The sequence below is a fragment of the Botryllus schlosseri genome, chromosome 2, assembly GCF_051294905.1.
Source record: "Botryllus schlosseri isolate E-star chromosome 2, Bs_hap1, whole genome shotgun sequence".
Classification (NCBI taxonomy): domain Eukaryota; kingdom Metazoa; phylum Chordata; class Ascidiacea; order Stolidobranchia; family Styelidae; genus Botryllus; species Botryllus schlosseri.
In genome coordinates this window covers 4,610,857-4,635,918 of record NC_137237.1, presented here as the reverse complement: position 1 = coordinate 4,635,918, position 25,062 = coordinate 4,610,857, and the positions used below count along the sequence as shown (strand labels likewise).

The 25,062-nt window shown below is 40.5% G+C and overlaps 2 protein-coding genes across 6 annotated transcripts in view; one reads left to right on the top strand and one right to left on the bottom strand.

The window, feature by feature from the left end:
* The window catches only part of LOC145433089 (mitogen-activated protein kinase kinase kinase 1-like), a 42,922-nt gene extending 25,764 nt beyond the window's left edge, over nt 1-17,158 (bottom strand). The window contains exons 1-9 of one of the 4 annotated variants that reach the window (XM_080310010.1): nt 17,134-17,158; nt 7,334-7,555; nt 4,838-4,958; nt 4,185-4,367; nt 3,335-3,408; nt 3,159-3,236; nt 2,161-2,214; nt 1,715-1,888; nt 685-798 (exon numbers count right to left, since the gene is read on the bottom strand). In XM_080310010.1, the coding sequence (XP_080166136.1) occupies nt 685-798; nt 1,715-1,888; nt 2,161-2,214; nt 3,159-3,236; nt 3,335-3,408; nt 4,185-4,367; nt 4,838-4,958; nt 7,334-7,480 (945 nt within the window). In that variant the 5' untranslated portion in view covers nt 7,481-7,555; nt 17,134-17,158. Of the gene's footprint in view, nt 1-684; nt 799-1,714; nt 1,889-2,160; nt 2,215-3,158; nt 3,237-3,334; nt 3,409-4,184; nt 4,368-4,837; nt 4,959-7,333; nt 7,556-7,938; nt 8,075-8,214; nt 8,304-17,133 lie in introns of those variants that run through there. The other 3 variants (XM_080310013.1, XM_080310011.1, XM_080310012.1) reach the window with 3 other exon arrangements.
* On the top strand, nt 20-23,718 carry LOC145433095 (kelch-like protein 24). Of its 2 annotated transcripts, XM_080310025.1 has the most exons (12): nt 20-35; nt 12,939-13,198; nt 13,705-13,886; nt 14,935-15,093; nt 16,001-16,131; nt 16,222-16,373; nt 17,714-17,979; nt 19,249-19,391; nt 22,569-22,695; nt 22,762-22,870; nt 22,942-23,067; nt 23,301-23,718. In XM_080310025.1, the coding sequence occupies exons 2-12, from the start codon at nt 12,961-12,963 to the stop codon at nt 23,453-23,455; spliced, it is 1,788 nt and encodes a 595-aa protein (XP_080166151.1). In that variant the 5' UTR covers nt 20-35; nt 12,939-12,960; the 3' UTR covers nt 23,456-23,718. The 2 variants fall into 2 exon arrangements, with proteins under 2 accessions (XP_080166151.1, XP_080166150.1); XM_080310024.1 differs by lacking the exon at nt 20-35 and having other exon boundaries at nt 12,629-13,198.
* The last annotated feature ends 1,344 nt before the right edge of the window (nt 23,719-25,062 follow it).

Genomic DNA, 25,062 nt, shown 5'->3' with positions numbered 1-25,062 from the left:
TAAGCTGAAACGATGGAGTATTTGGTTGTATTAAGGTGTGGACAACATTGTCAGAATGAAGAAACGCGGTGTGTCGCCAGCAGTGTACGCACAACTTGAGTGTTGCCAGCCAACAGCTGCTGCTGTTAAACGTTCTCAAGTCTTGGCAAGCTACTTAGTAAGGACAGACACTTTCTACCGAAGAATGTAGGAAACTATCTTCCGTTGCACTACAACAAATTTTTATTATTTCTACCATAACGCGTGATGTAACTACTAGAATCCTTCATAGGTCCAGATTTCGTTAAAATAAAGTTTTTTCATATGAAAATTTGTCAGTTTTCAAGGCAAAAAGATTTTTCAAGCCAAACTACTTCGTAAGGAGGACAGACAGTTCCATCCAGAAATGAAGATGAGTAGTACAATTCTAACACTATGTGCGAAAATGCCTAATTTACATTAAAGAGGGCTAAATTTTGTCAAAATTCAGTTTGTAAGGTAAAACAATGTCAAAATTTTGATTTTTAGGTCAAAATCTTCCGTTTTTTAGGTCCTAGTAATAACCAATGGTACTCGAATACTCAACCCAAGCCCAAGACACTCGATATTGCCAAGCTCTATAAATTACCACAGAATTATTATACGTTCATGTCAATTCGGGACAGCAATACGGGGAAACAATCCAGAATTGACATAGAACCGTACCTGAGGGCCCAGAATAATCCGAAACTTATGCTCGGGCGAGTCACCTCCGATACGAAATGAGTTGGGCCCGTTCTGCTGCAGAAGGTAGAGTCGCGCCTTCATCACCCTGGCGACCTGGAACAAACGAGGAAAACGCTCGTCAATAAGAGATCAAAGATCAAATACTTTGTACAAGCGAACAAGGGCATCAAGGACCGCCAGAGTATGCCTCGAAAACCTCAAGAACCACTTTGAACACTGCGGCGTGGTATCAAAGGGAACGTGTATTGTGTTCATGAAAACGTAAATAATATTTATCGACATATTTGGAATGTAAGTCAAGCATCGAACGTCTGTGACGCATTGTAATTAAACGGGTGAGAAATTAGAAAAAACGGACCCGAAATGCAACGACATTCAGTTATTTGAGCTTCTCATTGATGATTCTGGGATTACCCACCAGTCAAGTTATTTTTGCATGTCCAAGATTTTCAGCTGCAAAAAATTCGCTTCCACCGGCTGGAAGTGTGCAAAAATTGTTAAGCATCGTTCTTTTAGACATCTCAACAATTTCACGGGGTTGACAGAAAAATTTGACGCTTTATAAAAATATTTTTTTGTAACACATTCAAACTTTTCAGACTCCTGCGCATTCACATCTACCAGTAGGAATCGATCCATATTTGGCGTGCAGCGTTTTTTTTGGGGCAACCTACCAATTCAATTGGTGAAACCCCGAAATTCGGTAAAAAAAATATTTTCGAACAACCCTACTGTCGGTATTTTGTAGCTTACTGTAACGTTTGTTAAAATTTCTCACGATTTAAGTGCAACAAAAACTCGCCCTACTCATGAAACTACAAATACGTGAAACCTTCGAAAATATATAGGCTACAGTCGAAGCGGTGCAGGCACAATTCCACTCGTAATAGCAACGCAAACTGATTCCAAACTGCTTTCTATTTTTCAAAATCCAATCTTAAAAACCAAATATCGCTCCCAGAAATAAACGAGTTTACCCGAAATACCTGTTGTCAACATATCGACATACCTTTTTTGCAGTGTCTTCCGGACTGTAGGGCGATATTCCGTCTGTGTTCGGCGATGGCGGTCTGTTCAACGGAGACGGATTGCGGCCCTTCGGGGAGGGGTTACGGCCCCTCACCGGCGCACGGCTCACCGGACTTGATATCCTTTTGATTTTCGGACTCCCCCGGTCGCTGGCCTGTCCGCAAAGCAAATGGGTAAGGGCACCGTCGAAGATTTGGTATGCCCTACTTACAATAGATTTGCACTACATATTTGGCATGCTGCGATATGACTGATTGAGATTTCAAGGCTTCCCGCGGCGCGTAACAGTATCGGAACAATAATTCTCGTTGATGAAATTAACTCTTAGTGGCAAAGACTGTAAAATTTCAGTGCTCTGACGCTACTGGACTCGGAGCATTGGAATTAATACTCGAATCACTGTGCGCGGCCCTGCTTACAGCATACCTGAGCACGATTCCCTGCAAGTTTCGGCGACGTCACACTTGTTGTCCTGCTCGTCTGCCAATAAAAATCATTGTCTGAGATGTTTCTAATTTTTTATAACCTACTCTAAGAATTCATGATCAATATTAATAAAGGTTCAGCCAACGTTATATTGCAATTTAAACTCAAAGGACAAAATCATATTGGAACAAAAACAACGACTTCGTTCAGAAAATTATGGTTTATCACAGTAAAGTACACAGAGAAACATCAAAGGATATGGGCTAAAATTCTGTAGGTAAAGTGCAAAGTGCCATCAAGCTGTTAAAGTCTTATTCAATCGAATGGTATATTCATATTTAATTAAACCCGAATGTCCAGGGGTCAGTGTCAGCCGAAAATAGATTTGTGCTTATATCAATATGATATTCAGCTGTAATATTGAAGTTCTGTACCAAGAAGCTCATCGTTATTTAACCAAAATATATACTGTATCCATCTAGGCTAGCAGAAAGAAAAATTGTCCATTTTAAAGCCATCAGTTACTAATTATACACTGTATAAAGACTTGTATATCATTCCACTGTAGTGGGCTTCACTATTGGGCATATCTTATGTTTCCTTTAGTTAGGGTAACCACCAAGTGTTTCCTGAATTGTTAAATTCCTGTATTGGTAAACCTGTACATAGTATTTATGCAGTTCAAAAACTGATCAAAAGATAGTATTATTCGATATGATTCTTGGATGCAATGCAAGTAATTACATATTTTGTATCATGTCAGTTTTATCACTTATTCTGTCCACAGTTTGAGTGCAGCTAAGGACGGATATTCAACCTAACGTATACACAACTGCATTGCGCTGTCAGGTTGAAGCATCTATTTGCCTCTGAATGACAAATTCCATATGCCGCTCTGACACAATAACAAACATTGTTGCAGTTGTTGTAGTAGCGGCTTACAAAGTGAGAGAGAAACATTTCATACGCAGAAAAAGGCAACACTTATCACATCTCACCTCAGGAATGGTGCAATTTGCCTTGTTGGTTTCCGTTCCAGCCTCTAATTCAGTCACGGTAGCATTGTTTTTAACGACCTGCCAAGGCAGCACGAAATATCACTCTCACAACACAAATTGTCTCAGACATAGGCCTATATTATTATTGCGATAATAGGCCTACACTGTTTACCCACCATGGGGCCTTTGGCACGGATTTGATTCAAGATATTTTCGTTCTGCAGCTCCGTATCGTCGCTGGGAGGTTTTACTGCAAAAATTTAAAACAATTTCAATTCAAGCGTCAGCCTACAATGGAAAAACACATGCACCATTTACACAGGAAAAAACATGCATGAAAACAATGACAAGAAACAATCAAATTACCAGTTTGGAATAAAAAAAGTAAGTGTATTTGAAATATAACATAACCAAACAAACATTCAAGTATTCAAAATCGCTTTTGTACAATATTTACACATACCGGTACACCGGAAAACAAGCTAAGCCAAAATTAGCACAAAACGAAGATGTTTCACGCAATTTAATGGTATTTTATTATTTGCTATGGGCTATACAATTATCATTCATTTTGTTGTAAGCCGAGACCATTCGAATCATTTACATCTTTTAAAATTTGTGATGTTTTGAACTGAGAAAAGGATAAATAAACCAACTTCAATGTCAACCTGTCAGGTAAGCCGGGACCGATAGCAATTCACATGACTCGTGAAGTCAAAATCGACACACGTGAAGAGAAAACAGGAGGAAATACGTGATCGCAAATATGACGTACACGATGTTTATGAGCATTATATTTTTGAGATGATATGGGATAAGTCAAACCAATTCAGCATGATTTCTAGTTTGTTTCAAACAAAATGGTATCAAATAATGTAGATGTATGAAACAAACATAAATAATTGGTTGCAGGCCTATTTTTGGTCCTGATCCAAAGGGCTTATGTGTTGAACTTATAAAAAAAAACGGGACTTTGTTTAGAACCTACTGCAGTTTTAGAATCCTTGCAGTTAAGGAAAACCTTACCGTGGTCTTTGACGCGGTACGTCACACCGGCCCGGTGTATAGGCCTTCTGATGTGCTGCCTTTTGGATTTCTCCTTAACCTCACTGCTTTCGCTGGGGCCATTTCTATCATGAGTCGGCATGACTTTGACCAGACCCTCGTCTGACTTATTTTTGGAGCTGCTTTCTGTCGTGATTTGTGGATCTAAATCAAACGGTGATTAGTCTCGAGAATTTACACTAGACCGAGCACAGGAAATCATTCGAAGCGGGAACAACATTCATTATATAACTAAGCACACAGACAAGAAAATTAATTTGAATTATAGCTACACAAAGTTTTCAAAATTAGATTAGTCAGAATTATATTTACTGAATTCGTGAAACCTTGAAAATTGAACCAAGTTCAGCTCATATCGAACCAGAGTTCAATCTCGTAAGCACCAGAATAGAAAATGTCTGTATAGCAAGCTTGGCTAGATTCGTACTGTGCAGTATTCCTGCAGCAGTGCAGTAGGACAGCTATATGTAAATCGACAATACTATCTATACATTTTCAGTGAATTTCTTCAAATCTCACGCGTACAAATACAAAAAATCTACTCATACATTATAACGCACCATAAACTACAAATAAATTAATAAGAGAAGAGTTGAATAAAAACTTGGACCTACCATTGGGGTTCAGCTTTGATAGTTTGACGTCTTTTCGCGTTCCGGCGGCGGTGGAACTTCTAGCGTTTTGAACTTGACGCGGCAGGGAACTTTTCTTGTCCGAATTTTCGCTTTGAGTCTTCTGGAATCAAGATACTACATTAACAAGGAATAAGAAACTTGCGCTGTTGAAATTGAAATAAAAGTAGATAGGTCGTACAGGTGTCTCAAGTAGGCTATTGAACACGATACTAGAATCGGAATTTCAAAGTGTCCGTAACGCTTTTGCTGACTTTATGATACTCATATCTTTGAAGGAATTTGAAAAATGGCTGCTCGAATAACATTCTTTCAATGGGGAACTTGGTTATGAGTATTCAGGTGTTGCTGCTCAGCTCCAGTCACAATTGATAATAGGTTTTGATACTGAGAAAAATACAAACCACATGTAGGCTTATATATTATCATACTCTGGGTGGCTTGCAGCCACATCATCAGCCCATTTCAACAATATATATAATTTTTTCCTGGATAGCGGTTTATAAATGCATCAAGCAAAGCAATCACATGTTGCAGCTGAGGGTTATGCCAATATGGGGTATATTTACATGCTATCCATCGGTCGATTGGTGTACTCTAATTAATCAATTAGAATTAAATAGTTAATCAATCTATAATTTAATTTTATTGCCTAACTGCAAAACAATCACAGAGAGAGGGACATGATTAGGGGGGGGGGGTCTCTTTGTCACATCAGTGGTAAAAAGTTTGTACAGAATCCAAACTATTGAACGTCTATGGCAGTGATTTTCAACTTTTGTGATGGTGCGCACCGGTACGGATGAGAACCCGGACTAAGTGACAATTGTCCATGGATATTCCTCACTTTTTCCGACATGGAATAATTCGAGTACACCTAATAGGAAATTCGGTGCAGTGGCTCCCCGACTGTTGTAAAAACGTACGCAATTGTAAAAACTTGTTTGACTTACGACGCACCACTATAATCTTGGCATTTACAATAACTTTGACTCGCACCAGATGCAGTGAATTATTATTTGCGCACTACGCGATCCGAAGTCTCATTCAAAAGCAGTTGAGGTGGCACGCATACGGTTTATCAGTCGGTCTGAGCCTGCGACGCGCGGGAAAAATGACGTAAAATTAACTTTCAGCTTTCTTTTTCTGAACAATCATGATAGTCTCATAATAACGGTTCGATTATCACGAGGCACAAAGACAGTAGTAAATACCATCATTACAGTCTCGCATTTGCCAGTTACTGAAACTCAAGTTTTCTCCCTTTAATGGGTCTCAAAGTATGGTTAGCAAAGGGTACAATTTTGGGTCGGCACGTCACCAGAGCAATCTGTTAATATGTATGCCATAAAATAAACATTTCTTGTGGATAGCTTTCATATATCCAAGGTCATTGCGTTGGGTACAGTAGCCAACAAGCGACACGGGCAAAACTATGGCTTGATCATGAAACTGTGCTGACCTTTGTATCACAAATTGGTTTAAATTGATAAGTGTTGTCCTAGAATTTCTGGAAGACATTGTCGATGATATTTGGGTTGCTTTAGGCTTAGTAGGTGTGCAACGGGGGTGGGGGGCACATTCATTGCAACTTCAAGGGCCAACCCCTTCAGCGTCGGGACTCATGAAGACGTGAAGTTTTGGTCAATATACCGGTGGGAAAGAGAGGTGCCAAAAAGATCGGTGGCGACAAATCATTGGCAAAAAATGACGGTCTCTGGTTGGCCAGAACTTTCGACGTTAATACGCTCGGTCAAGCCCTAAATAGTCACATTCTCGCAACCTGAGTAGGTAGTAGTACAATCGCGACGCGCAGTGTAAAATAATTCACTCAATTTGATATCACGTGTGTCCGACATATTGCGCGGAGCTATGTTGGGCTATTGTCTACGCGTTTTCGATGTCATACATGCCCGTAAAATCGCAGCATACTATTATAACATTAAAAAGGCATTTTTTTTGATGTGTGAGGTTTCGCTCGCGAGATACCACTAAAACTCATAATTTTGTCATGGTTCCGAAAGTTAAAGAACCAGGGCTTCAAGGTCATTGAACTCCTATACGAATTCAAGATAGATAGAGCTAAACAGCAGAACACACGGGGTATCGTGAATTTCTTTGCCCAAGATTCCGATTTACTCGTGGGACAATTTACGGTGGTTTTGTGCGGACGAAATTTTTTTTTGCAAAAAAAAGTGCGGATGGAGTTCAAAGAGGTTGAAAAGCACTGGTCTATGGCTATTTTGTGTCCCGTTAGCTAATTCTCTAGTCACGAACAAATATACTTCTGTGATACTTCAGCATAGTCAAGATCATCAGACTGAATATTTTCGGATGACAAACATCAGGATTAATCGTCAGCAAGTAGAAGAGACTTGAAGAGAGCATTTTATATAAAGACACAACAATGAAATGTACCACAAGGGGCATCGAAAGAAATATGACATCACAATTTATTTTGAAGATGAAGCACATTACTTGTCTTGCTTGAGCTGACCGAACCGCCTGCTTGCTAACAAACTGTTTCCGCATCAGCTCAAGTTTGCTCCGCGCATTGGCATTCCCAGTAAATCCATTAGCACTCTTCCTGTGTCCATCGGAAGACTTTTCGGTGCTGTTATCCATGCTTGTATATCCGTTTCAATTAATGATCAGTCCACATGATGGTCTACAAATCAGGTATTGTAGCGATCAGCGACGCTGTAAAGTGTAAAAGACATACCAGTCATAATATTCCTTTTGCCTATAGGACTTTTAGTGAAGTTATATCCGGGCAATGGTGGCAAAACACATCAATAAAAAATAAGGTCTTATATGTCAGGAGATGACCAATATTTTCATTATCTTTCAATCTTTCATCATCTCATCCAAACCGAATACTGCTAGGCTATAGCTGCTAACTGGTTGGAAAAATACTCAACCTTAGCAATTATTACAAATTCGAAGAGCTCACTAACTAAATGGCTAACGTCAAATAACTTCATCTAACGCCATAGCTACAAGACTAAAACATAGCTTTTTGATCTATTTCAGGGAGACGGGGCTTTAGGCACATAGCTCTAGCATAGGAGGGACACATATACCTGGATTAGGACATGCTATGCATCAAGAATTTGCTGCGTTATAAACAAATAGACCTTGGATCCTTCCATCTTTCTGTCGTATCGCAATCCTGTGGTGATTTTGAACCGATGGGACTTGGGAGAACAAATGAATTTATACTATAGCTTCACTGGACAGTGGACAACAATGTCATATTTATTGCTTTAATTACTATAACTAAATCAAGTATTTTGATGGCAGTAAAGTTTCTCTCGCTGTCATTCGACATAACTCAACTAAGCGCATTACGCATATACCTGGATTCGCAGCTCAACCTCCCACGGCAGCGAACAGCGCATAGCCAGTTAGCAAACCCGCGACCCGGGAACGAGATCTACCGTAGTACCGTATTTTCTAAAATCACCATAAAAACAACCAGCGGCATTCTTAGGGTACAGGGACCTCTAGTGTTGATACTTTTGGTTTGTGACAAACCACCAGGGGTCGAGTGAAGGGACGGCTTGGATGCTGATCGCTGATAGATAAGATATTATGTCCTATCCAGTTGTTGTTGTTGTTGTTGTTGTTGTTGTTGTTGCCGTCCTTTTTATCCCGTGCATTGTAGATACCATTTTAATCGAACTACACATCGATCTGCCCCTTACCAAAATTTGCTTTCCAAAGCAACTATATTCTATCCAACTAGTAGCACTACTCTCACTTGAGGTTTTGGTCGCTTGCGTCTTATATTCTCTGCATTACTTTTCATTCTGTGTGCATGCCTCTTATTCAGGAGAGATGTGGTACCGATGGATCAAAAATTGGAAAATGAACGCTGGCCCCAAAATGTTCAGCCGAAAACAGCAGATCTTTTGCTGGCTCAGCACTTTGATACAAGCTCTACCTATCGCGCACATATACATGAATATCCGTCTTTTCAAAAAATATTTATGGACGTTCGAAATTTGTTGCTCGAACGTGTCATCGGTCCCCACCCGATGGGTCCAATGGCACACGACCCGGGGACCTATGACACATACACCCTAAAAAACTCAGATGTGACAACTTTTCTTGCTCAGTATTATAATCTAAGCTACAACAAGCCAAAGAAGAATATTAGGTCGCAACCGTCAAAAAATAGAATAAATATTAACTGAAATGTTGTCATAAAATCACGTCTCGATTTAGGCTCGAACTTATAAATTTGAGTGTACATACATATTGCCTGAAAATCGACAGTGTGACTTCCAAATACCTCGATATAGCGATAAAACGTCATATGCAATTATTACATGAAGATTTTCTGTACATATGCATGTTTCATTTGTTTTATGATTAGTATGCTTGATTATTTTGCTTGATTTGGCTATTGTATCATCGGTCCCCACCCTACGAATTTTATACATGAATCGAAAAAAATTCAACTCAAGGAAGGTACTGAAAAAAATAATAGGTGCCATTATATAGCCTGGCACAAGCCCTACACTTCAAAATAAAAATGATTGCTAGTTCGTTTGTGTTGAAGGTTACAAAGAAAAAGGTATATGTCGATCTAAATTTAGTTTACACCCCCCAAAACAAAAAACATCTGTGAGAGACCCCATAGCTCGCGCACGTCGAATTTTTATGTATGTGAGGAAAGATTTTGCCAGCATGCAATTGTAGACAAGTTCACGGAGTGTAATCATGGAATTATCATAGAGAATTTTCAAAGTATTTTCGGTCCCATGGATCCATCGGTACCACATCTCCCCTACTTCGCCTAGGCTAAGGTGGGTGTCTGATCTTAATGGCTATACTCCAAGTTGTTTCGACACCTTCCTATCTTTTCATTGTATCGCAGTCTTATGATGTCTTGAAACGATGAAAATATTAATAAACCTGATTGATTGATTGATTGATTAGGCTTACTTTCAAGAGGATTTGTCCTCTTTTTTGAAAGTGTCCTCGGAGGATGCCCTTTTGTCCTCTTTTTTGAAATTTTAGGTCAGATTTAGAGCAAATTGCGAGTGATATGCCGCAAATTAGCACAGAAGTGAAGCTCCGGCGGGTATTTAGGAGTGAAAAAGGGTGTATTTAGCTCTGAGCGAAAATTTGACCTTTTTTTTTTTCTAGCCATCCACCTGGTAATGTGGAGAGAAAAACGGTATTTTGAGCTCTGAGCGGAAAAGATGACCTTTTTTTTAGTCAACCGATCACAAAGTGGGAAAAATTCACCTGTTTTTGAGAATTGATGAAATCGCTGGTGTTTGAACGTTTAGTTTTATTAAGAGCTTCATCAGTTCCAATACAACGATAAAGGGATGTGGTGGAAAAAAAGGAAGGGTTCGAACCGACTTGTCATGGTCTATATAGGCTACCAGGGCTGGCCAACCTGTTTGCCGTTCATGGCCGCATTTTGACAACTGATGTAGCCTACGGCCGCATTCCAGGGCATTGTCGTAATGAACTAGCTGGACGTCAAATACTCATTTTAAAGTGTCTGTGGCCATTTCCGGTTAACTCCGGACTAAGCTATTTAATCATAGGCTTACTATACGCAGCAAAGTCGTGAGTGATGATTGCGTGGTCATGGTCATGTTATGGGACTGTTCACAGTCGCGAATTATTTTTCAGTTTCACTAATGAATTTCTTCATTAATATTAGTAGTTTTACAGATTACTATCAGACTGTTACCCTTTCTTAGCCCATGTGATCAGATTCACTGGTAAAGTTGATGGAGAGGGCGTTTTCTAAAATTTAGGGCAAGTTATAAATGATGCGGCGTCTTCGGGTGAGCCAATTGTTCTTAGTCACTTTGTTGCATGCCGTTATTTCGTGACTTCCCATCAGGATTGTTGGTATAGTTAGGCCCACACGATTGCGAGTTTGTATAGCAATATGGGGCGCATCATTTTCCAATGCTCTTCGAATCTGTGCTGTGGGCGCTGATTGGAAAGGGCGCTACTATATATTTAGATCCAAAAACGAAGTCCCATTGAATCGTGCTCAGCGCGAAGAAAATTTCACGATCAGTTAAAATCTCTCAAGAAATCGGGAGTCAATTCGTAAATTCCAATTGCATGTCGACGGCAGCCAACACATACTAGTTGAATTACGTATCCCACAGCCGCACTAATTTCCTTCTACGCCGCAGGTTTGCCACCATCGGTCTGTGCTTATGGCCTACAGCCACCAATAAGAGAATAACATGACGAAAAAATAGTGAAAACAGAAGTATAAAAACAGATAATGAATATGAAGAGGCATTTGTAGGTAGGTGAAATTGATATTGAAAACTGTGATCTATTTATCACCCAGACAAAAATACATAGGACTCTTGAACAAATAACAGGGATCTAATCAAATTTGGCTTTGTGGATTACAGTCAATGAAATTGCGCTTTGACGTGACGTGGCACCTCATCGAAGATTTTGCATAGCAATAGTGGTCACACATGGGACGATTACTGCATAAATGTCAATGATTATTGCGATTAGAATAACTTCGTAATCGCGCGATTACGATTACGATTACATGGAATTACATTTATGCTATATGCACTTGACTGAACGCATATTTGAAGACAACATAGTCATTCGTATTAAATTTTGAAAATTATTACGTCATTTACTTGTTAGGTTGCAATATATCACATGCATTACGTATCGTCATCGCTGACGATTCATCATTCTCGCCAAGTTCATCCGAGGTGTATACAGCTCAAGCTATAACAAGATATAATATGCGAGTGGTTGACTGCAGAGTGCAGAGTCTAATTTTGAGTAAAGAATGAAAAGCGATTGGAGAATAAGACTAAATGAACACGAAACTCCTAAAATAATGACTAATGCTTATGGCAACGTAACACAAGTAGGCTACGTCGTAAACGTACAATTCACATGAATTTCGCGAGGTAACGTTACGAAAAACAGCTTTAGCAATCAGCGAGTAGAACTTAACTATAATGCTAACTTGAAATGTCGTAACGAGAACTGAATTTCACTGTTACGACGTTTCTACTGTCAATTACTCCATGCATCAGACTATGTCTTGTTCAGTAGATGTCGTAGCCTTTGCAGGAGATTAGTAATCGTCCTTTACCAGTCAATCGATACATGCACATTGCACAATGCACATCTCACATTAAAGTGGTGTAATCCGTCGATAATTATTAGCATAGTGGTAGTATATCGATAGACCCAGGAACTCATCTTGTGTACAGGATCATGATGATGGATTCCAATGAAACAGGAAACGGTCAGTTTTTCGGAAACAGGATTGGAACCAGACTGCCAGTTCTATTCCAGATTAAGACAGAATTATATAAACAGGAGCACTATACCGTAAAGAAGCTATGTTAGTCTGTGTTTCACATTTTGAAGCAAATATTGAAACTTAATCCCGACGAGTTCAACAATAAATGCATGTAACGTAAAAAGAACACTTTTCAGACTTAGCCAATTACGAAACCCACTCCAATGATAACAATCAAAAGTGAAAATCACCTCACGAAGGGAATTTACCGCCACTATTGAATTATTCTCAAACACGAGATGACCATGTCATCAATAGCGCGAAAGAGAGAGATGTTTACTACGCTTTCCATTTGTTTACCTTGATGTAATGTAGTCGAGTGTAGGTGAGCGGAAAATTTCCACTCCGTATAGGCCTACATGCGTTTATGTATATTTTAAGTGTCTCTTTGAAGGGACAGCGTTCAGCTAGCTAACACAGGCCATAATAGTACGAAATTCTCAAATTCCAGACGCGCAACTGTTCTTTGTTTCAGCGGATCCACGAAATCACGTGATTCAACATAGTTGATATAACGCAGATCTTTTTGGGTTCAGGCTAATGTCTTTGTGTCGTTTGCTGATGCTGGGTGACTGTTAGTCACGGAATTACCCACGTGAGCTTGAGTGAATGAAATCTCGAACGGTTTGCGAAGGATATAATCTGACGATTATTGATTACTATTGATGTCCGGAGGAAATGTATCCGAATACATACATATCGGAGGCAGATATGAATTAATAGTTGTCTCATCTATATTAACAGTCAAAAGATATATTAATTAGTAATGCCGCTACGCTTAAGAAGGACTAGTTCGTCTGTGACTGTTAATCCGCCTGTTATAAAAAAGCAAGCCATGGACGTAGCGCAAAGACCAGACAACGAGTTCACATTCAAAAACGAAAAGCACGCTGCATCGGTTTTATCGTGCTTCAACCAGCTTCGGGCCGAGAACGCCTTCACTGATGTCATATTATCGGCTGACGGTCGCGAATTTCCGTGCCACAGAGCTGTACTTGTTGCAGGTAAGCGTATATAGCCGCAGCAGCATACTTGTCTTGCGCGACATGATAGTCGCTTGCATAATGTCCACTGAACTCTACGTAGTACCAGCGGCACGCGTGGGCGTTGCCGGGGAGCGGCTAACTATCAAGTTTTCGACTTATTCATTATGACTAGAGCTCGAGCGAGTTATTGCGAGTTTGCGACGCAACATCATGGTCCTTCTCAAGTTTTCATCCTGCATAGTTGCATCCATGGTTCTACAAGCCTAATGGACCGATGTTTGTTCAGGCAGGAATATTTACAGTAGGCCATTCCCACAGAACAATATTTTGAAATCTGATCTATCCACGTGATAACCAGAAGTCTCCTACTGCTTTGCTTGTGTAGATAATGTTCCCCGGACCTTGTGATATCGATAACAAAGCATGTCTTGGCCGCTAAATACACACCCGCGTATGCGGACGATGTAGTTACGTAATGGAGTTCGCGAGTTCACGCGTGACACGAATTGTTTTGAAATCAACAGAAAGCAAATATTTTCGCGCGATGTTCTGCAACGACCATCGCGAGTCCCGCGAAATGCTGGTGCAAATCAACGGGATGGGAGGCCGCATCATGGAACTGTTGCTGGGGTATTTGTACACTTCTACCGTTACAATAACGGCCGCGAATGTGCAATTGCTGCTAGAGGCGTCCAACCTGTTTCAGGTATTTGCCTTTGAAGAGCTTACAATCAGACTGGCAATGTTATGTTCGGTCACACACACAGCTGTTGTCTTGGTCGATAGTCTGAGTACTCTGTGTTGTTGTTTGTGGTATTCATGGTGTTTGTCAACTACTATGGTCATTGGCCATTTACACCAGGCCAATTTTCTTCATTTGTATTCCGTAGATGCCGGCTTGTAGCACGGCCAACTTCTAGGCTTTTATAAGACGCCGCATACATAGATGGGATGGCGAGGAGGAGCCTAGATAAACTTCCAGCACTCTGTGTATTGACCGACCACAACTCTCTCACTTTTATGCTATAGCGATATCCCAACTCTTGAGATTATTTCGTTCGTGTATAGTCGTTTATATCTGCTGCCAACTGACCGCTGAAGCTAAACTTAGAGTAATGATATCATAGGATTCGATGAACAGCCTTGAAAACGTGCCAGAAGACTTAAGTTCGCGCATTCGGTTCGAAACTGACCATAACATCATTTCGAAAATGACACCAAGTCACACAATTAACTATGTCACTAGAATAGTCATCGAATTTAGGCTCCGGTCGTCAGTATTGACAATATATGCGATGTGTATATAAACAGTAACAAAGTACTTGTACTTTTACGGAGTACTCAAGTAGGTATTTGAGTGTAGCAACGCTGATTGTTTTCACTTTGGTCTGAATTTACTATCCAATGGTCGAATTAAGTTATCCCTATTACGACTTTCGGCGTCGTACAGTCGAATTTCACAGCATATGGTGGGCGTAATTCTTAGTTCGGATACCACCTTCCATATGTGTCTTATAACTTTCCCGCCCCCGGGGCCTGAAACATATTGATGAGATACTTTCTAAAAACGAATGCGATATTTACCTATTTATGACTAATGTGCGCACCATTTCAATGTTATTTCTCATTTACAAGCGTACCAATGATGATGATCTGTTCGTTGTGTTCAATAGCCACCAAAAGTTTGACTTTTAAATATCATCTTCAAATAGATAAATTATTTATATGTCTCACTTGTATACGATCTATTTCAGATCAATCCCCTTACCGAGGCTTGTAGCCGCTTCCTCGAAGCGCAGCTGGACCCGTGTAACTGCATAAGAATGAAAGACTTCGCTGAGGCACATTCGCTCGCCGATTTGCACCGAAAGGCATCTGTTATGATCACGGAACGGTTTTCTGATGTGACCCGAGTGAGTGTGAGCTTTTCCGTTAGATGACGCTAGAACTCTGGAAAATGCGGATTTACCATGGAAGAATTTACAAATGAACACTGCAGTAGTGCAGTATATTCATATTGAAATGAACCCGAATATTTCCGGCTGACACTCGTCAGGGGTCATCGTCGGCAACTTGTAGAGAATTGCAAAGAACATTGCATATCAACTCAGGCATGAAATGTCGAATAATCGGGGCGAAGAGAGCGCTTAAGCTCAATGTGCTGTTCTTAGAAGGAACACAACTCCTTCTGTAAGCACAGATTTGGTTGGCGTATTTTGATAAAAGTCGACTTCAAGGCACCCAAATGAAAGTGTGAACGACATCTACCGACAACACGTCTCGATAATTTTTCGCGCAAACAGGATTATCCAACAAATGTTTGCCAATGGCAGACTTTTATGACATTTGCTTGTTCTGAATCAAGCCTTTCACCGAGCGTGACGCGCGTGTTCTAATCTAGCGACATGCTATTTTATACTGTCCTGCAAACGTTGTTTGGTTTTTCCCACGTAGCCATAATCACAGTGGCACTTATATACATAAACTGCTATAGAAGAATTTATTTGAAGAGCTTTTTGGAACTGCGGAACTGCAATACACAATTGAATAATATATTCATACTGAAGTGAACCCGAATATTTCGGCTGACGCTCGTCAGGGGTAATCGTCAGCAGCTGGTAGAGAATTGGAAAGAACATTGTATATCAACTATCGTATTTCGAAGATGAAATCTAACCCCTGACGGGTGTCAGCCGAAAATATTTAGGTTTATGTCGATACGAATATATTATGTAAACGGGGGCCTGCACGCCGTAGCACAATCTCCAGAGTTTATCTTTAAGATAGGTGCCGTACCATTGAGCTTTATTTTCGTGACAGCATGAAGAGTTCATGGAGCTACCAAAACATCGGATCGTCGAATATATCATGGACGACGCCATAAATGTACCGCGCGAGGAAGTGGTATACGAAGCGGTCAAAAGATGGATCCAACACGATATCGAATCACGGTAAGGCAGGAAGCTCCTTCATATAGCCCCGCTTGTGGATTCGCACAGAAAATTTTCAACTCCAGCACGCTTTATTTTACTGCCTTACAGATCCCGCGAGTTGGCTGAAATTTTGTCCTACGTCCGACTGCCTTTGATCCATCCGAGCTACTTTATGAATGACATTGAATGCGACGAGATGATCGCGGGTAATCCGGACTGTCAGCAAATCCTCCTCGAGACAAGAAAATATCATATATTGGGTGCGTCCTTGTATGCACGCTAAGGCTCTTCAAAAATGACTTTTTTTTTCTCAAATCGTACTGGCTATACTTGACAAAATTGTTAGGTTACCTAATTTAAGCCTACACACAAAATTTGGTTCAATTCAAGCTATTAACCGCTTTGCTACAGGAGAAGAAGGTTTCTATTTATTATATAAAAATTAATAATAAAAAATTTGAAAATTTTCTGTTCACCCCATGAAAGTGTTAGACTGTCTAATGTCTATAGAAACGATGCTCATTTTTTTAGGGGTCTGGAGGGGCCACAGCCAACCTCCCCCCGTGGGGATAGTTGTGACTACAGCTGAGATATTCCACCCAGCTGTAGGCACTCCCCGATGGTAATAGGGTTACTAGGTGTCGAAAAGGACACGAAGAACCCATGTTTACTACGGTTCGTCTTCTTTTTTCTTCTTAATTTTACTCTTCGGGTATACGGTGCGACCAACAGGGGTTTTGCGGGAAAAAACCGGAGAACCCGGCGAAAAAACCCTGCCCTGTTGGCTCCAAAGAGCTGGCACAAGCAGGCTTTGGAGGGGTGCGTCAGTGGCCGCATATCCCTCCGCTACCATACTTGTGCCTGGGATACTGCCCCGTCAAGCGGTTTCAGATCCCGGTTTCGGACTATGAAAGCCTGGCGGCCATACTCGTCCTGGGTGTGAGAGTGATTGGAAAGTCTGGTTAAATATGTAAGGGTCAACACATCGCAAGGGCTCACGCCTCACAATACGATGCTTACCTTAATACAACCAAATACTCCAATCGTCGAACAATCGCACAACTATAATAAATAAACAAAGAATCGGTCACCGTAAATACTATTTTAATCAAATCCAAATTTTTCGACGGCAATAACTCCGCTTCCACTGGTTGGAATTGAACCAAATTTGGTGAGCCTCGTTTCTATCGACAGTCTAACACTTTCATGGGGTGAACAGAAAATTTTCAAATTTTTTATTATTTATTTTTATATAATAAATAGAAACTTTCTTCTCCTGTAGCAAAGCGGTTAATGGCTGGAATTGAACCAAATTTTGTGTGTAGGCTTAAATTAGGTAACCTAACAATTTTGTCAAGTAGCCAGTACGATTTGAGAAAAAAAGTCATTTTTGAAGAGCCCTAGTGCACGCACGTACTTCAAAGTTTCTGCGTATTCAGTAATTATAATAATAATATAATTTGGGCAAAACTGTGAAGCTATTATTCGAATCAAAATCTATTGTGGAAAAAATCTGTGTAGCTGTAATTCTAATTCTGATCATGATATGGAAAAGGTGAAAATGTCTATAGTTGTCTAATGTCCATTGTCCAACTCTCAGGCACCGTAAACGAATCCAACAGCGCGCGCACCCGACCTCGGCGCTCGACGGGCTGCGTCGAGGCTGTCGTGATCGTGGGCGGCTGCGACAGAGACGGCGGCTACAACATGCCCTACGTGGAGGCGTACGACGCGGTCGCGCAGACCTGGACCCAGCTAGCCAAAATTCCGGCCTACACCAAAGCGGAATACGCAGTCACTTCGTTCGGGAACAGTATTATACTCAGCGGCGGGAAAATCCACGCGAAAGATGTTTGGCTGTATCAGGTGAGCGCTTGCTATACGTTGTGCGGGTTGCGTCTTAGGAGCGGTGTTAGCAAATAGATAATCTAGATAATTTCAAGCATTTTAAAATTTGTTTGGAATTAGAATTATAGCTGCACCGATTTTCTTCCAAATCAGATTCGAATAAGAATTGCTGAATTTGCAAAAACTCTGGCATTGAAATAAATCCCGAATTACATTACACAAATTAGATTGAATTACATTACCGGCATTTTGCTCTAAATTAGTTTAATTAGGCAACTCGAATTATCTAGTTTTCCAAGTCTTACGAAAAGCAGAAATTCGGTTAAAATTAAAATTAGAGCGTAGAAACATTACACAAATTAGATTACAATTACATTACCGGCATTTTGCTCTAAATTAGTTTAATTAGGCAACTCGGATTATCTAGTTTTTCAAGTCCGCATTTTCGGGAAATCCAGAAATTGGATTTGAGCGTAGAAACGTTTGGAATTATATAAGCGGCATTGCGTTCTAATTAGTCTAATTCATAATGGCCAATTCCGCTATGTTCAGTTGAGCCATAGATTACGTTTGGCGCAATAATTGAAATCGTGACATGAAACTAGCCATTAACCGAATCAGTTAACCTTGTATGCGTCATCCACGATTGGTGGTGTACAATGCACAATGCCCGCGCGTGCTATTCCCGGCTTTACGTTTTCCATTGTTAAATCGCGCTATTCGGCGCTCGCGATAAAGAATGTGCGCGGATATCGAATATTGACAATCAAAAATCCGTTGACTATATTTGAATGGTAACGTAGAATTCGCAGGTGCGATAAAACTATGCGTATGTTTTGATAAAGCGTATCACAAAAGGGCATCGCCATCACAACATTTCACACTCTCGACGATTCTCTTCGAGTCGAGTATCACGCGTTATGACATCGCAGCTGTATTAATGACGTTTAAAGTCGAAATATATGCGTTTTACGCAACCACAAATAAAATAACGCCAATATTTAATTACACTTTGTTTGTGTTTCGAACAACATGCTTCGTACGCAATGATCAATCAAGGTTTGCAGGCTTACACAGTGTAAAATAGTATCGAAACTATAATTTTCGTTGATAAATTAACTGTTATAAGAGTTACAGTGGCAAGTAGCGTATCGTTCCAGTGCTCGAACGACATTATATCTTACTACTAGAATTGAATCATTAGGATTAATACTCGATTCAGATTCGAGTATAGTCGAATCATTGCGGCAATCCCTGTGAATAAACCTGACCTGTTCTCTCTTTCAGTCACATCTGAACAGCTGGGTGAGGGGAGCATCGCTGCATAAGGGCCGGCGGCAGCATCGTATGGCGGCCTTGGGCGGTCATGTCTACTGTGTTGGCGGGTACGACGGGAAATCGAAGCTGGCCAGCGTGGAGCGATACGACAGGTTGTTGTTGTTGTATGTTGAACAAAAGGGTTTGGTGCTGGTCGCCTGACAGCCTTTTTAACCGTGGTCAATGAGAATGCACAGTAGGGCTCTTCAAAAATGACTTTTTTTCTCAAATCGTACTGGCTACTTGATAAAATTGTTAGGTTACCTAATTTAAGCCTACACACAAAATATGGTTCAATTCCAGCCAGTAACCGCTTGGCTACAGGAGAAGAAAGTTTCTATTTATTATATAAAAATACATAATAGAAAAATTTGAAAATTTTCTGTTCACCCCATGAAAGTGTTAGGCTGTCTATAGAAACGATGCTCACCAAATTTGGTTCAATTCCAACCAGTGGAAGCGGAGTTATTGCCGTCGAAAAATTTGGATTTGAATAAAATAGTATTTACGGTGACCGATTCTTTGTTTATTTATTATAGTTCTGCTCACCGTAAATACTATTTTAATCAAATCCAAATTTTTCGACGGCAATAACTCCGCTTCCACTGTACGTGTACAGTAGGGTTGTTCACAAAGAACTGTTTTTTCGGATTCCAGCCATTCACTGATTAAATTGTCAGGTTACCCTAAAAAACGTGGCACACCAAATTTGGTTAAATGCTAACAAGTGTAAGCCGCCACAAAATTTTTAATTTACCGATATTAAGCAAAATTGAAAAAAAATTCTAATTATTTTGTCGACCCCATGAAATTGTCGAGTTGTCTTCAAAAATGTTTTTGAAGACAACTCAACAATTCCATGGGGTTGACAGAAAAATTTGAAATCTTAATTTTTTATTTTTCTTAATAAATAAAAATTATAATTGGCTCTGCGGCGGCTAAGGGAGGTTACACGATACTACACATTGTAAATTCAACAGTGTGATGGGTAATGCGAAATTCACCGAGGAGTTTCGGAATGCGACAGTGGTTATCAACTTTTACTAACCTGGGGAACCCATCCGCAAACCATAAAATTTCGACTACAGTCACAAACACAAAAATCGACCACAATATGTGCATCACCGACCATTAAAACACTATTTCGATACAAAACAAGATGAATATGTCCTGCAAATCAGCGTAAATTCTGCTGTGTACGAGTCGGATGTATGTGTTTTGACCTTTGCTGGACTCCCGAGACTGGCTCAGCGAACCTTTGGGGTAAGCGTGAACCTTGAACCCCGGATAAGTACCATTGGGATACAAAAGTCAGGGGTAATCGTCAGCAGCTAGTAGAGAATTGAAAAAAAACATTGCATATCATATTTTGGACTACGAAGTAAAAGAATAGTCGGGTGCTTTATAGAATAGCATCAATAACCACAAAAGGGTGAATCTGCTAATCCATTTTGAAACAAATACACAATGAAACGGCAGTAACCCGGCTACACACGAAAGATAACGTTGTCTGATATGTCGATACGACAGGTGCGTGCCGGTCGGTAGCGTCTGAAGAAAGTCGCTTCATAACATTACCTCGCCGACAATGATCACAAAACCGGTCGATAAATGGAGCTGCTTTATATATGTTGGGTTTGCGCGTCGATGGCCAGTTGAAATTAGCCCACTGTCAACAAGCCCGTCGGGAATTGGGCTTTCGTCGAGGTTGAAGGAATCTCGTGCCCGCGAAATGCCTGTTTCCCGGAGCGCGGAAGGAGAATGATTCAATCGAAGTCCCGATCCGCCCTTTGTTTATATCGTGCACCCGAACCTACCTCTAAACGTAGACTAATACCCAACCCTAAACCCAGTCGGGCGAGATAGCGTTAAGTGGTATAATCTACAGCTACAACACCAATGGGTTGTGGGCTTATCTAGGCTCCTCCTCACCACGTGATCCGCGCAAACGGTGTCTTATAAAAAGCGTAGATGTGGGCCGAGCTACAAGTCGGTAAATACGGAACAAAAATAAAGAACATATCGGTTTGGTGTAAAATGACAAATGTAGTCGAAACACCATGATTAGCAAAAACAAAAACAACCCTAAACCCTTGACACCAATACATTAATACATACATATCAAGTTCCGAGAGTCATATTGGTACAACGCTTTCATAATAATAATTGTGATTGTATTTCTAAGCGCGGTATATCAGAAGTCACGGTCATATTCTGCGAAACATTCATTTTCGGACTTATCAATGCAATATTGGTGCAACCGGGGCCTACGATATCGTAGGCTCCAGTGCAACGCTTTCATAATAATAATAATAGTTAATATATTGCTAATCCAGAATGCGCTAAATGCGTTATATCAGAATTCAAGGTCATATTCTGCGAAACAGTCACTTTCGAATTTATTAAAATGCAATATTGATGCAACGCTTTCATAATAATAATAATAGTTTATACATTTCTAATCTAGAATTCACCAAGTGCCGTATATTAGAATTCACGTTCATATTGTGTGAAACATTCATTTTCGAATTTATCAATGATATATTGATTCATAATAACATAATAGGGATTACATTGCTAATCCAGAATCCACTGAGTGCCGTATATAAGAATTCATTATCATATTCTGTGAAAACATAGTGTCCTAAATGGTGAGGACACAGCGAGATTGAACGACTCACTGCATTTGGGTAACGTCATACTTTCCATTTGACCAAAGACAATTTTACGGTCATTTTTGACCGGCTTGCCAAGTGCTGAATTTGATGAAACGGGTACCAACGGAAAGCTACTGATGTACTGATTACGAAAATATAAATTTTATTTTACCCATGGCCGTGGAACCCCCAATCTCAGCCTCGAATTTTGCATTCTGATGGAGTTTGGCATTGTGACACAACAATGCTGTCTGGCTCTGGCTTCTGAGTTGCCGTCTCGGTTTGCCAAACAGCATTGTTGCGTCACAAAGCCAAACTCCATCACAATGTAAAATTCGAGGCTGATTTCGGGGTTCCAGAGCTATGGGCAAAACAAAATTTCTATTTTCGTAATCAGTACAGCAGCAGCTTTCCATTGATATCTATTTTATCAAATTTAGCGCTTGGCAAGCCGGCCAAATTGCCTTTGGTCAAATGGAATTAAGACGTAGCCCAAATGCAGTGAGCCGTTCGATATCGCTGTGTCCACACCATTTAGGACACTATGGTGAAACATCCCTTGTCGGATTTATTAGCACAATATCGACGCAACGCTTTCAAATATCCGTAATGGCATGCTCTTTTGCTTCGCAGTTTTTCGAATTCCTGGCAAGAACTTTCGCCGATGCCGACCGCAGTCAGCTCTTGCGCCATGGCGGCGTGCAACGGAAAAATCTATGTCGTCGGAGGCGAAAATAACGAATCCAGGGCTACAGACAAGGTATGAGGCGATTTTTGACCAAAGTAAACACCGATCTCCGCAACAAACTAAGCTATCTACGTGAAGGTGCAGTGTTACGACCCAGACGTCGACCAATGGACATACAAAGCTCCTATTCCAGCACCGCAAAGGTGCGCCGTGGGTGCCAGCTTGGATAACTTGATATACGTAGTCGGTAAGGAACGTTGAATGAGTCTATTCGAGATGGAATCAGATGTTGAAATATTCATAATCATACTGGAACAGGCGGAAAATCCAAAGTCATGTACTGTTACGACCCACTGACGGACGGTTGGGCCGAAGCTGCGCGCACAAAGGAGCCACTGGACGACTGCGGTGTCACGGCTTGTGGGGGAAAGATTTATATCACAGGTATATATACAAGGTCGATTCTGAATGAACATGCATGAACTGAACATTTAAATAAATATTATGAATCATTGCGCGTAAAAAATACAGGAATCGCTTTAAGAACCTATATACCTGAATGCGTATGCCTAATTGCAGACTTTGACAATCATACAGTTCTCCTACCATTTTCAGTAAAGCCAGAATTAGATTAGAATTAAAATCACGACTGCTAATAAATTCAGTCTCAATTTCAGGCGGTACAAAAGAGGGTACCGTGGACGCGCAGGACGCGGTGCTGTGTTATCAACCGAAAGCTGGGATCATAAACCGGGTGACAAGCCTACCGAGAGCAGTGTCTTGTCACGGATGCGTCACAATCCATCGATTTCATCAACAAGCACAGCGTTAGCAATAACGCAATTGCGCGTCTTTTGCACGCAACCACGCTGCTGCGCGGCAAGTCGGCAGCAACGGAATCACAATAAAGGATATCGGCCTGATGGAAATGACTATTGCAGTCGACAAACACCATGAACGCCACTAATAGCAACAACATCGATCTCAGCTTCCAGCTTCCTGATGCCGATTTTCTAGTTTATTCCGCGTCCAAGCATATAAATGATTGTATAGCTATTCTAATAAATGCTCATAAGTTTTGGAAACGCGCATTAATCTAGACGCTATATTTTTTAAATATCGGCTGCATATATCGGGGTTATCGGTGAACGTGCAAATTATCGATATCGGCTCTAAATGAGATATAGCTGTCGTGTTATGTTCACGGGTTTGCAGATCGGATGCGTTTACGCAGAATTTTCGATTCGATGAGGGCTATACTTGGTTGCATGTTTGCTGGCGTAAGGCCAGAACAAATATCTTCTCCATTGTCATTAGACGAAAAAGTAAACTCTACAACTCGTAAAATTGACGGAGTCGTGTTTGACCCGTCAGTTTTAATGAATTGCAACTAAAGCTCAATCTCGCACGCGTCTTGTTCACATATATATTTGTCGTAAACCTCACGAAGTTTAATATCTCTATTCAACTCCACGACAGCAATAAAGGAAGTCGATCTTTTAAGAGTCATTTGAGGCGTTTAATGCCTTGAGAAACAATAACTGTGCACTGTGCAGTGTCGTGTGTATTTTGTACCGACTTGACTCGTACATTCGCTCAACAGCGCCAGGCACTCATTCAACGTTGATATTTGCCTTACGCCTATCCCTTAAAGATTGTTATTTTTTGTTCGTTTTATCATGCTCTTTAACAAGCTTTCAACAAGTGGGAAATATAACGTTATGGTAAAATGTGGTCACTGTGAACTATATGCGAATTTCCAGCTGCAATGGTTATGAGATATTGTTGTGTTGTGTAAACACGGGTTCACGAATGGTTAAAACCGAGCCTTGTTTAAAAAAATTATTTCAGTCATGGCCGACAATATGTGAAACATAAGATTTAAAATGACAATATTTAGTTCATCTGTATGCATGTGTACGACATATCAGCAATTCACAACGTTTTCTACTACGTTGTAAATTGCTATGGTATGACGTAAATGTCGCGCATAGTATATGCTGTCCAATGCGACACAATCTGGTGCTCGGAATTCTCTGTTATCTTGTCGCGGGTAAATATTTATCGGATACTCAGTATATCGTAGGGTTACCATATTTTGGAAATCTGAAATGAGGACACTTTTTCAAATTTGCACGCGATAAAATGACTAATGGTACCATGTGCAGAAGACTGTGTTGCATTAGGCAGCAATTGCCGGACTTTCGTGTGGGCTATTGCTTTCGATGTTATACCATAGTCGTTTGCAGCACTGAAAACGACTATGGTAATACACCTACTGTAGAAAGTAAAATGTTCCGGTTATCTATCTACCGCGCCGGTACAATACACTGTAGGCCTACAAGTACGATGTATCGGCAATAAGCGTTGGCGAGTTGATATTGGTTTTCGAGATGTTTTAATATGTCTGTGCTGCCGGGTCTGTCTCTACACACGACT